Source organism: Anolis carolinensis, chromosome 2 (genome assembly GCF_035594765.1).
Source record: "Anolis carolinensis isolate JA03-04 chromosome 2, rAnoCar3.1.pri, whole genome shotgun sequence".
NCBI classification, from domain to species: Eukaryota; Metazoa; Chordata; class Lepidosauria; order Squamata; family Dactyloidae; genus Anolis; species Anolis carolinensis.
In genome coordinates this window covers 171,860,072-171,872,678 of record NC_085842.1, presented here as the reverse complement: position 1 = coordinate 171,872,678, position 12,607 = coordinate 171,860,072, and the positions used below count along the sequence as shown (strand labels likewise).

Sequence of the window (12,607 nt, the reverse complement as noted above, 5' to 3'; positions counted from 1 at the left end):
AAATTATGGAAGAGAGGGTCATAAAATACAGAGTTAGCCTTCTGGACCACTTTGTCCACTCCCATACCAGTGCAGAAAATTGGACTGTATTATGAATCTAATTTGGAGGAGGTGTGTATTTATTTTAATTATATCCTGCCTTTCTACCAAAACGGAATCCAAAGAGGCTTCCCATGTAAGTTGAAGCACAACATATGAAGGTGCTGTCTCTTGAGTCAGACAATTGGTCTATGTAGCGTCATTGTCTGCTGTAGTCTCTACCCTTGGAAAACAATCATACTTGGCCACATTTAATAGCCTATAACAGTATGATGATGATAGCAGCTATGTAGCTTCATTGTCTGCTGTTGCTAGTATTGGCTGTCCCAAGATATGAAGCCTTTTGTAGAATCCTAGTTGGAAGAGATCAGTTTGACCACCCAGTCAAATCCCCTTCCCTTGTAGAACTGAACCAACAAAGCCTGGGGTCTTACCACACAGCTATGGCCTATTTGATCCACCGAGGGACCAAGTGATCCACTCATAGGGCTGTGATAAACATCCCACTTCATTCTGCGTAACTGGTGATCATTTTCTGTCCAGGTACTGCCGCCTGCGCAACTGGAACACATTGTACTTGTGTGGTACGGATGAGTATGGCACTGCTACGGAGACAAAAGCCATGGAAGAAGGGCTGACACCACAGCAGATCTGTGATAAGTACTACGCTGTCCATGACCAGATTTACAAGTGGTTCAATATATCTTTTGACTTCTTTGGCCGTACCACCACAACCCAACAAACAACGTAAGTGCTGCCAGCAGGAAACACAGAAATATTGGGAAGTCAAGAAGGGGAGACTGCTGGAACATTCCTCTCTTTCTCTGTCTTTTGCCATGCACATATTGTCTTAGCTTTGCAACAGCTATAAGATTTATTGTTTCTCACTCCCATGTTGTCACTATCAACAATAATATAATAGTCACACTTTTCCCCTTTATTTTAACTTAAGAAAGGGTGCGTGACTATTACCTGATGGAAACAAAATCTGCCTTTGAGTCCAGTTTCTGGTTTTTAAAAACAAAATAAACAAAATAAAAAGGCATGTCCAAAAGGAGAGGAGGAGAAGAGATGATCCAGCAACGAAGAGCTCATTTTTTTTTGTTTATTTGTTTTAAACTGCCTATCCTCGGAGGGAGGGAGGGAATCAGACCCAAACAGCTCGGTGTCCATTATGCGAAGAAAAGCTGGAAGCCATTTTTAGGAGCAAAAAAAGGGAGTACAACAATTATGCAGTGAAGTGCAATATCTTTTGGACATGCCTTTTGGAAAGAGTTGAAAGGTTGGCTACTATACTATACATACAATGCTGGCCAACACACATTTTGGTGCCTCAAATATTAGAACCTTTTTTGGGCATATTTGACCTAATTTCAAAAATGGCATCAGTTTCCTCCTATCAGCACTAGTTTATAAGATACAGAACATATGCCATCTACCAGTTTTTATCTGCTCCCCAATGCAGAAATCGGAATACTTTAATGTAGTGTAAAAATAATATATTTTAAGCATCAGGGAAACATTAAAAATTACAAAAAATGTATATTACCTGAAAATCTACTTATTTCATTCCAAAAAATTAATTCAACTATATGTAAGAAACTGGAGCTGATGAGGCCTATCCAATGCAATTTTCTGAATCAGTACCCCAAATAACCACAGGAACAGATTAAAACCAAGAAAAAATGTGGGTTTTTTTGGGGCTGTGTTAATTTTTCTGACCAATTGACCCTCTGCCATTTAAATGCGCTGGCACTGAACCTTCACGTGTTGCATTTTGTACAATTGTGTGTTGTCTTTTTGTGGAAACTCAGTGCTCAGGTTGAACTGTAGCTGTTGTCTCACATATGATTATTGCAGATATGGGTATAACTGTTGAACTATGGTAGACTACTGTTTGTTTTGTTTGGATAAAAATGATAAAGTGGCAAGAGTGGTAGTAAACATTTGTAAGTTGGTGGATCACTAAGAAATGACAGGTGTAGATGTTTGTTTTACAAGATGGGGTCGATGCAGATTCTTTTCTTTTGAATAAACCTATACAGCTACCATTAATGTGTCATTACAGAAGATACAGTGATAGATAGTCAGGGTGACACAGGTCATGAGATGGTCCTAATCATGGACTCTGTGAGGGCTGACTGACTAGCTCCAGATGAGATAGCCGTTTTCAGTTGTTAGCAGCATAATTTCACTGACTACAAGCACCTCTTGCTCAGTCGTAAATATATGTGAAGAATTTTGCCAAAAGTTGTTCTCGCATTCCTCAATAAGCAAAAGTGCAGTGAACGCCTGAGGTTATTACGTTGGCACAGCTAGTGGGAAGTACTTATGAACATCTGAGGATGCTCCCTTCCTCTTACACCCCCTTTTCTTCCTTTTTTAGCATTGCCCAGGACATTTTCCATTGCCTTCTGAAGCGCAACTTCTTGCTGACTGAGACAGTAGATCAGTTGAAGTGTGAGAAATGTGAGCGTTTTCTGGCTGATCGCTTTGTGGAAGGCACCTGCCCCTTCTGCAATTATGAAGAGGCCCGTGGGGACCAGTGTGATAAATGCGGCAAACTGATTAACGCTACTGAACTTAAGGTATCATTGCCAGAATGGAGACTGTATGCTTAGCATTCTCCTTTCTTGCCCCCTTCAGTTTTTGATGGCTAGAGAGTATTACAGTAGAGTCTCACTTATCCAAGCTAAACGGGCCGGCAGAAGCTTGGATAAGCGAATAACTTGGATAACAAGGAGGAATTAAGGAAAAGCCTATTAAACATCAAATTAGGTTATGATTTTACAAATTAAGCACCAAAACATCATGTTATACAACAAATTGGACAGAAAAGGTAGTTCAATATGCAGTAATGTTATGATGTAATTACTGTATTTACGAATTTAGCATCAAAATATCATGATATATTCAAAACATTGACTACAAAAATGGCTTGGATTATCCAGAGGCTTGGATAAGCGAGGCTTGGATTAGTGAGACTACTGTAGTTCCCTAGAAATTATATTACCACACTAAACTAGAATGGATCCCACTTTTTTCCTGCAGTTGTTCTATAATGATACAAGTTAAGTTTTTCTTACCCAACATGTTTGGGACTAGAGGTTTTTGGATCTTTTATATTTTGAAACACCCTTTCTTTGCATTTACCTAATGAATAAGGGATTGTTTGGGGAAGTGGATTAGACACATGTCTAATGATGTACACTGCTCTTGAGTCTCCTGCAGGTTGAGAAGAGTGAGATATAAATGAAGTAAATAAATGTCCAGCATATGTTGACCCCTTCCACTGGCAGCCCCCAACTATCACTGTTAGTAAACCAATGGGGCAAAAGAATGATGATTTCCTTACACAAAGTCCCTGTAAAAGCTAATGCCCCAGACACTTCCCGATTGTCAACACTTTCTTTTTTTTAGTAGAATAGCCAGAAAGGGAGGGGAAAATCCTCCCCCCCCCCCCCCCCCCGTGAGTCTGTTGCATTCTCTCTGAGCTCTATACAGATGGTTGCTAATGGCTTCAATCTATATTAACCTTTGTGGCCATTTACAGGATGCCCAGTTTGCCATATGCCACAATTGTCTGGGTGAATGGTGAGGCAGAATCATCCAAGACGCCTGCTGTTTTACAGGGGAGTAAGTGGAGTCCTCCCTTTCTTCCCTCTGTTCTCCCTTCTGATCAGGACTCCTTGAGGAAAAACTCAGCAGGCGCTGGCCATGAGACTAGCCCCCTTTGCCCAAAGGTGGAAGTGCATGGCTGCTGGGAAAAGGATTTGAGTTTGGGGGGAGGGGGGATATGTTGGATGAGGGAGATTGAACTCATACTGAGGATTTATATAAGACTTCAAAAATTCTAAAGTAGGATCAGGAAGATAGCAGCCTTGTGGGATCTTCTTTATGTGTAAAAATGTTGAACTCTGCCAACCCAAATTGGGCACGAAAGGGAGGCCCATCCTACAGAGTTTATTGTGTTGTGTTGCACCCTGTGAATTATATACAGGGAAATATACAAATCTGCATGCAAATTACTGCATATCAAGGATTCTGACACATCATTCTAAAACTGGCAAGCAAACGTGGTCCAACGCAACTGCTCAATCTTCCTATTTCATAAGTGAGAAACATGAAGGCTGAGACGTAAGAAATTAGCATAAGGTCTACTTCAGTAGAAGTGTTTGGCTTAAAAGGAAATTCTTATTTTCATTAAAGTAAAAAAGAAATCCATGGAGAAGTACTGCAGACCACCCAGAGATTTACTGTAGGGTTGGGCTGGTGAAAGAAACTAGAGGGCTAGTGGTTCCCAACCTTTTTTTGAGCAGGAACTACTTGAACAGGGACTACTTAACCAGGGACCACTCTCCAACATGAGTACCAAAAGGATTACAAATCAGTTCTTCGTTAACTAGTTTCTGATACAGGACATATGCTATCCAGTAGTTGCCATCGGCTCGCCCACATAAAAACATATTTAAAAATCTAGTGCTGATGTGGTCTATCCAATGCAATTTTCTGAATCGGTACCCCAAATGACCCCAGGAACAGGCCTAAAAACGAAGACACCAAGAAAAAAAATGTTGGTTGGGCTGTATTATTATCCGTAGTAGTAATGGTGAGGCCGCAGACCATATTTTAGTTATTGCGGATCACTGGTGGTCCATAGACCACAGGTTGGGAATCACTGCTCTATGCCAAGTCTACACCAGATACTTCAAAGCCCTGTAAAAACATTATTCCCGTATCACCATAACTCATCGCTGTTGGCCCATAGGATGAATATGGAATTCATGCAATTTTCACCACAGCTTTTACTTCTGGGCTTGAGATGAGCACATCACAGACCTCCTTCCTTTCTTTTTGTTCTCTTCTTCCCAGAAACCTGTGTGCAAAGTCTGTCAAGGGACTCCTGTGGTGAGATCTTCCCAGCACCTCTTCCTGGACTTGCCCAAGGTAGGTCTCTCTTGGGTTTCTTCTCTCTCATGGCCTGATCCTGCACTTCCATCTGCATAATAACTACAGAAGGCCTCTGCTAGATGGTCTGGGGATTGAAGGTGTCAGACTGGGATGGGAACCTAGAAGGCACCAACACAGGACCCCTGACAGGCAACTTCTGAGGGAAGGTGACACCTCCCCTCATTATGCAGGTAGTGGCTCTTGCAAAGAAGAATAATGCACAACACTACTTGCCTGAAGTTGTTACCCATGATACTGCTTGCCAGACTCATGCAAAATGGCTGGATACACCTATTCACTAACTCTGCCTTCCCCACCATTAGCTGGAAGAGAGCCTAGAGAAGTGGCTGGCCCTGTCCCAGTCTACCGGGGACTGGACCCCCAATGCAAGATACATCGCCCGCTCTTGGATCCGTGATGGCCTCAAGCCCCGCTGCATCACCCGTGATCTGAAATGGGGCACACCAGTTCCCTTGGACGGTTTCCGTGATAAGGTGAGTAGTGGGACAGAAAGTATAGATCCCAAGGCTTTGCAATGTTGACAACTGTTCCTTTTTTCTCTGATGTGGGCTATATCTCTCTGGAGGACATCTATGGAAAGTGTTCCCTATTTTTAGGAGCTAGATGATGTGACGGGAAATGGGAGCTTCCGGTAAAGGTAAAGGTTTCCCCTGACATTAAGTCTAGTCGTGTCTGACTCTGTGGGTTGGTGCTCATCTCCATTTCTAAGCTGAAGAGCCTGCGTTGTCCATAGACACCTCCAAGATCATGTGGCCAGCATGACTGGATGGAGTGCCCATTCGATCAGCAAGTTCAGCCGCTCAGCGGTTTAACCCGCTGCACCACTGGGAAGCTTTGACTAATATAAATCTAAAGCCTTGGAGGATGGAGGCACCACAAACAGAGCACTGGAAGTTCTTCGTGCTGTTTCCCCTTTACATAACACTTCCCAAATTCACAACCTTGATGATGGGAATAATAAATATATAAATCATTTCTATTGAACAAATGTTTTCTAATTCCCGTCTCAATTACTTAACATTTTGGAGGATGGGGAAAATTCTACTTTATTTTTCAAAAGAACATGTTTACTCCCTTAAAAAAAAACTATATAGGTTTATTTCACAATTTCATCAGAAAACTATGGCATTAAATAATAATAACAACAACAAATTTTATTTATTACCTTCCTCTCCTCATGGCTAGAGGTAATGAACAACATAGTTATAAACATAATGCCACAAGTACATTCATTAAAATACATTTTACAAAGATTAAAACACAATACTAATTGAAGATACATTTAAAATTCATTATTTAAAATTAGTACCAAATTACTGGAACAGAAAAAAGGGTTTTTTTGTACGCAGCATCATCTCATTTGAGACAAATAAAATACTGAAAACTGATGTTTTAGTAGGAGGTGAATACATGCAATAAATTGTGCATAATTACAAAACTAACCATTCAGTCTGTATTTGCATTTTTGTGTCTCTCTTCTATCAGTCACTTTGCCTTTCCCTCTATTTGTATAGGTTTTCTATGTCTGGTTTGATGCGCCCATTGGCTACCTGTCTATTGCAGCCAATTACACTGACCAATGGGAGAAATGGTGGAAGAATCCAGAGCAGGTAACAGGCTTGTTTATCTCTGTCTCTTTCTGTTTGGATCCCAACTAGCTCACCATGTGGAACCTGGAAAGAGTTTCGACGTGAAGTTGGTTCATTTCACTGAAGACCAAGGCACCCTGAATCCTGCTGATAGCACCAGCTAGAGGAAAAAACAGAACCAGTGGGATCCTCTGAGGTGTCATCTCACGATTTAACTGTTAATTAAATAGGACTACTGTGGTTGGAGCTATGAGTAGGAGCCAGCCTCATTAATGCACTTTAGGTATCCAGACAAATTTTCATAGAATCATAGGATAGTCGAGTTGAAAGAGACCTCAAAGGCCATCCAGTCCAACCCCCTGCCAAGAAGCAGGAAATCGCATTCAAAGCACCCCCGACAGATGGCCATCCAGCCTCTGCTTAAAAGCCTCCAAAGAAGGAGCCTCCACCACAGTCCGGGGCAGAGAGTTCCACTGTAGAACAGCCCTCACAGTGAGGAAGTTCTTTCTGATGTTCAGGTGGAATCTCCTTTCCTGTTAATGCCATATGCATGGATGCTTTATGCTCACTGGCAATTCTGTATATGAACCAAAGTTTCTCCTGCTGAGCATCCTGGTTTTCTATTTCTTTGGTAGTTATGAGGTTGTTGTTTTTTTTTAAAAAAAAAATCACCATAATAAATGTTCTTATTAAGCAATTGGAATGAAAGGAATTGAATGGTTGTGAGGAAGAAGCAAAACTGTGGTTTACTAGCTTGCAGAACATCTCTTCTTTCTCTTCAGGTTCAGCTTTATAATTTCATGGCAAAAGACAACGTTCCCTTCCACAGTGTTGTGTTTCCCTGCACGCTGTTGGGTACTGGTGACAAATACACTCTGGTCAATCATCTTATTGCAACAGGTATTGCAGAAACGGATCCCTCATTCTATTCCTGCTTTCTCCAGCTAAATTGCTATCTGGTTGAATTCCTTAGTAACGTTGTGTCAAGTGTAACCCTGGGTGTGCATGAGCCATTTACTTCCCCCTAAACTTACTGTAAAATCTCTGACTTCATGGCAAGGTGGCAGGATTAAGGAAACATTTGGCTGCCTCTCTATCATTAGATCCACTGTGATAACAAAGGCACAGATCTCCATGAAGTGCCTACATGTATCAACACTGTGGTCATTTTGCATCTGGCTATATCACTCCACTTGCTGCCAATTAGTTTCCAGGCAAAATACAAGGTGATGGTTTTGAGCTTTAAAACCCTACATGGTTTGGGTCCAGGTTACCTAAGGGTCGCCTTCTCCCATACAATCTGCCCTGCATATTTCGATCTTCTGGGGGGTGTCTGCACCAACCAGCCAGAACCTGACTGGCAACCACTACCGAGAGGACTTTTTCATCAGCTGCCCCAAGACTGGAACAACCTGCCTATAGAGCTCCAACAGCTAAATCAGCTGTTGGAATTTAAACACAAGTGAAGACTTGTCTCTTCCGGCATGTCTTTTGCGCATCTCTGTTATGTCTGTTTTAATATGTATTTCCTAGAGATATGTTTTGGTATGTAACTTTTATGGAGGTATGTTTTAGTATGTGTATTTGTAGTGTTTTTGCTGTGTTTATGTACTGTATTTTAATTGTTTTATAACCCACCTCGAGCCATGAGGAGAGGTGGGTAAGAATTAATATTATTATTTGGTACACAACAAGAGTAGTACACATCAAACAAAATCACTATGCTGGCTTTTCAGTTGGATTACACATCGGACACTTCCCAAGTGTCTATGTGATGTATGTTGTTGTTGTTTTTGTTGTTATTATTGAGAGGTATCCATATGATCCTGCCTGCTTGCCATGAAGCACGCATTGACCATGTAGGGGAGCTTTGGGGCTTTTACAGTAAGTTGGAGGAGAGATGCTTTGGGGCCTGTGGAGGGAAGGAGGGAGGGAATGCCAATGGATACAATGCCCCCCCCCCCCAAAAAAAAGGATATCCATATGCACTGAGGATATGCAGATGTTCCTAAAAGAATTCTGCCCTTGCACTGTAAACCATTTTGAGTCCCACATGGGAGGAAGTTGGGATATATAACTTAAATCACAAACCAACACTGTTTTCTCATATGAGATCTTGTTGGGACTATGGAAGAGGGCTCTAAAGAATCTTTTAACATCTCTATAATTTTCCATTTTCCCCTCTACAGAATACCTGAACTACGAAGACGGCAAATTCTCCAAAAGCCGTGGGGTGGGTGTCTTTGGGGACATGGCCAAGGACACTGGGATTCCATCAGACATCTGGCGCTTCTACTTGCTCTATCTGCGCCCAGAGAGCCAGGACAGCGCCTTCTCCTGGACTGATCTCATGACCAAAAACAACTCAGAGTTGCTCAACACACTGGGAAATTTTATCAACAGGTAATAATTCGGAAGACCAGGGGTGGAAAGAGTGGAGCACAATGGCCAGAAATTTATACTTATATTTTTATTTACTATATTATTTTATACTTTATTTATATCCCACCTTTCTCCTTGTGGGGGCTCAAGGTAACTACACAATTTGCCTCCCTTTGGAGGTTAAGGTTGTTCTCTTTTTGCTCTATGATCCCCAGAAAGTAAAAACACTCTTATGCTGGTCAGGATTTTAAGAAGGTGACAAAGAAACATTTTGGTTGGTGTACTGGGGTGTTTTCTTGATTTGTGTAAGTCATTTGACTTTATAAATTGCTTTTAACTAGGATTTATATTTCTATTGTACTTAATGATGATTTTATAAGTTTTTTGTTTTTAATAAGTTAGAAACCATCTTGAGGTAGTTGAAATTCTCAAATGATGTTGGAAGTGGTGTCGGATCTGATGAGTACTTGGATGGGAGACTGCCATCAAAGGCCAAGTGCTAAAAGCTATTTTTTGAAATCATTTCTGAGTATTCCTTGTCTGAGAAAACAATATGAAAGGAGATTGCTGTAAGTGTGTAAGTGACTTAAAGGCACATAAACACACAAGCGAACTTGAGTCCTGTTATTGTAGGAAAAGGTGGAATATAGATTGAAATAAATGATATTTAAAATCCCAAGAAGCAAGATAACATGTATCTTACAGTTCCTTTCAAAGTGGGGGTGGGCAGTGCATCAACTGTATATATGCCCCACAGACACTTTATTGTGTCCTCTATAAACCCTCTGTTGCAGAATCACTATTGGGGCACTGTATCACTATAGAAGGAAGAGCACAAACCAGCCAGAAATATGGCCAAATCAGGTCAAAGTTTTCCTAGCAAGACACTTTTTTGAGATCCTCTATAGTTCAGGATTCAGAGTTAGTGTTGAGTATTTGACCCATCCAAGTACTAATCAAGGCTGACCTTGCTTAGTAGGTACCTAGCTGAAAGCTTAGTTGGGAATAGGATTCACCCATAAAGCTATATTCTATAAACTAGGTCTAATGTACAATTAAGAAAATATAAATGATCTGCCTGGTTTGGTTTATTGAAAACCCAAATTTCTTGTACAGAGCAGTGGCTCATGAAAAGTGAAAGAAGTGCAACTGTCAAGACATGGTGATTATTCTGGCTTCCTGCAAATCAAATGACTGCACACAAACTGCTGAGTTCAATCAATTAGAATATCTACATTTTCTTTTTCTTTTCTTTTTCCAGAGCTGGGTCCTTTGTGTGCAAATTCTTTGGGGGACACGTTCCCGCCATGGAGCTAAACCAGGACGACAAGCGGTTGCTGGCTCACATCACTCTGGAGCTGCGTCAGTACAACTACTTGTTGGAGAAGGTCAAGTACGTCCTTAGAACAGAACATGTTCCAGAGACTTGAGGAACTTGTATCATCTCTGATTTAGTCGAAATTGGGATTAGAGGAGCGCAGTGGGCATCAGCAGCATGTTGGCTAAGATGAACTGAAATCCCCCTCCGGTCTTTCCCCATGTCTGGAAGGCCGATAGCCACCAGACATTCCCAGTTAGGCCGCAAACATACAAAATAGGAGGAAAGAAGAACATTAGGCATTTGATTATGTGCTAATGATCCAAGTACAGATGCCACAGAGTCTGTTCTAAGGAACCTTGCATGGCACTAATACCACGTTTAGAAATTAAGCTCAAGATATTAATATATTGTGTTGCCCAAGGCTTTCCTGGCCAGAATCACTGGGTTGCTGTGAGTTTTCTGGGCTGTATGGCCATGTTCCAGAAGCGTTTTCTTCTGATGTTTCACCTGCATCTTTGCAAGGCATCCTCAGAGCTTGTGAGGCAACCTCTGAGGATGCCAGCCATAGATATAAGCAAAACATCAGGAGACCTATTAATATATAAATATATTATCCCCATGGAGCTTCTGGTGGCCTAGGGGATAAAAGCCTCATGACTTGATGGTTGGGTTGCTGACCTGAAGGCTGCCAGGTTCGAATCCCACCCGGGGAGAGCGCAGATGAGCTCCCTCTATCAGCTCCAGCTCCATGCAGGGACATGAGAGAAGCCTCCCACAAGGATGGTAAAAACATCAAAAACATCCAGGCATCCCTGGGCAACGTCCTTGCAGATGGCCAATTCTCACACTCCAGAAGCAACTCCGGTTGCTCCTGACATGAGATATATATATATATATATAGGTTATAGCAACCTATTAATACATTTTTTATTACATCCAGAAGCTGAAGTCTAGCTTTGATCCCATAATAGAACATTTTAAGAGACAACACTTGTGATAAATTAAGCTAAGAGAAAGAGAGGTTGCATTAGACATTCATAGCCCAACAAAGAATTTCGTGACTTGTTTTTTAGGCCTGTTCCTTGGATTTTTGGGGGCGGTATTTCAGAAAATTGCATTGGATAGACTGTACCAGCTCTAGTTCCTTAGATGTGGTTATCATGGTTTTCTATGAGCGAGCAGATGGTGAATGGTAGTTGACATATGCTCTGTGTCTCAAAAACTAGAACTGATCGGGGAAAATTGGTGCCATTTTTGGAATCAGCAGGTCAGATATACCGAGAAACAGGACTGACATTTGAGGCACCAAAATGTGTCTTGACCAGTGTTCACTTATAAAAATTCCTTGTGGACAATGTCAGCAACTGGTTTGTCTATTTGAACAATGCTTTTTTTTTTTTTTTTGGAAAAGAGAAAACCCAACAACTGTGATTGGGACGTAGTTTCCTTTATAGTTGTCTGATGATTCTTGTTCACTCCTGGTGGCCAAGAGGATGGTTATTTTACCATCTGGTCATTGGCCTTTTTAGCAACGACAGAGAAATGGAAGCTGGCACCTTTCCCTTTCCTCTTTGTCTGTCGCTTCTTCCCACTCTGCTCTTCTTCTTTTCCAGGATCCGTGAGGCACTGCGCAGCATCCTGAATATGGCTCGCCATGGCAACCATTACCTCCAGGTCAACGAGCCTTGGAAACACATCAAGGGCAGTGAGGCAGACAAGTAAGGCTTGGCTGCTGGAATAAGGCTATTCTTGTAGAATCTTTGCCATCATATAGAACATAACTGCTTTGGGTTAATTCTGAACTTTGGGGAAGTAGATAAAGTTTCTGGGTTCCTTAGTTTGTTTATCTTTTGCTTCTCAGGGTAAAGCCAGCTAGCTATTTTTTACTCTGGGAGATCTATTCTTTTATAGTTGATTAGGAGCCGCCGGTGGTGCAGTGGATTAAACTGCTGAGTTGCTGAACTTGCTCACCGAAAGGTTGGCAGTTGGAATCTGGAGAGCGGAGTGAGCTCCCGCTATTAGTCCCAGCTTCTGCCAACCTAGCAGTTCAAAAACATGCAAATGTGGGTAGATCAATAGGTACCGCTTCTGCAGGAAGGTAACAGCGCTCCCTGCAGTCATGCTGGCCACATGACCTAGGAGGTGTCTACAGACAACGCCGGCTCTTCGCCTTAGAAATGGAGATGAGCACCAACCCCCAGAGTCGGACACGACTAGACTTAATGTCAGGGAAAACCTTTACCTTTACCTTGGTCCTTTCTATTACTCCTGACCATTAGACTCCTGAACCTCACCTGATGGAGTT

The 12,607-nt window shown here is 41.8% G+C and overlaps 1 protein-coding gene across 2 annotated transcripts in view; it reads left to right on the top strand.

Moving 5' to 3' along the window:
* The window catches only part of mars1 (methionyl-tRNA synthetase 1), a 37,372-nt gene that overhangs the window by 17,267 nt on the left and 7,498 nt on the right, over positions 1-12,607 (top strand). For both annotated transcript variants that reach the window (XM_008115074.3, XM_008115073.3), the window contains exons 9-17: positions 583-786; positions 2,426-2,627; positions 4,912-4,986; positions 5,313-5,483; positions 6,525-6,620; positions 7,382-7,499; positions 8,789-9,002; positions 10,243-10,374; positions 11,916-12,020. In XM_008115074.3, the coding sequence (XP_008113281.1) occupies positions 583-786; positions 2,426-2,627; positions 4,912-4,986; positions 5,313-5,483; positions 6,525-6,620; positions 7,382-7,499; positions 8,789-9,002; positions 10,243-10,374; positions 11,916-12,020 (1,317 nt within the window). The remainder of the gene's footprint in view (positions 1-582; positions 787-2,425; positions 2,628-4,911; positions 4,987-5,312; positions 5,484-6,524; positions 6,621-7,381; positions 7,500-8,788; positions 9,003-10,242; positions 10,375-11,915; positions 12,021-12,607) is intronic.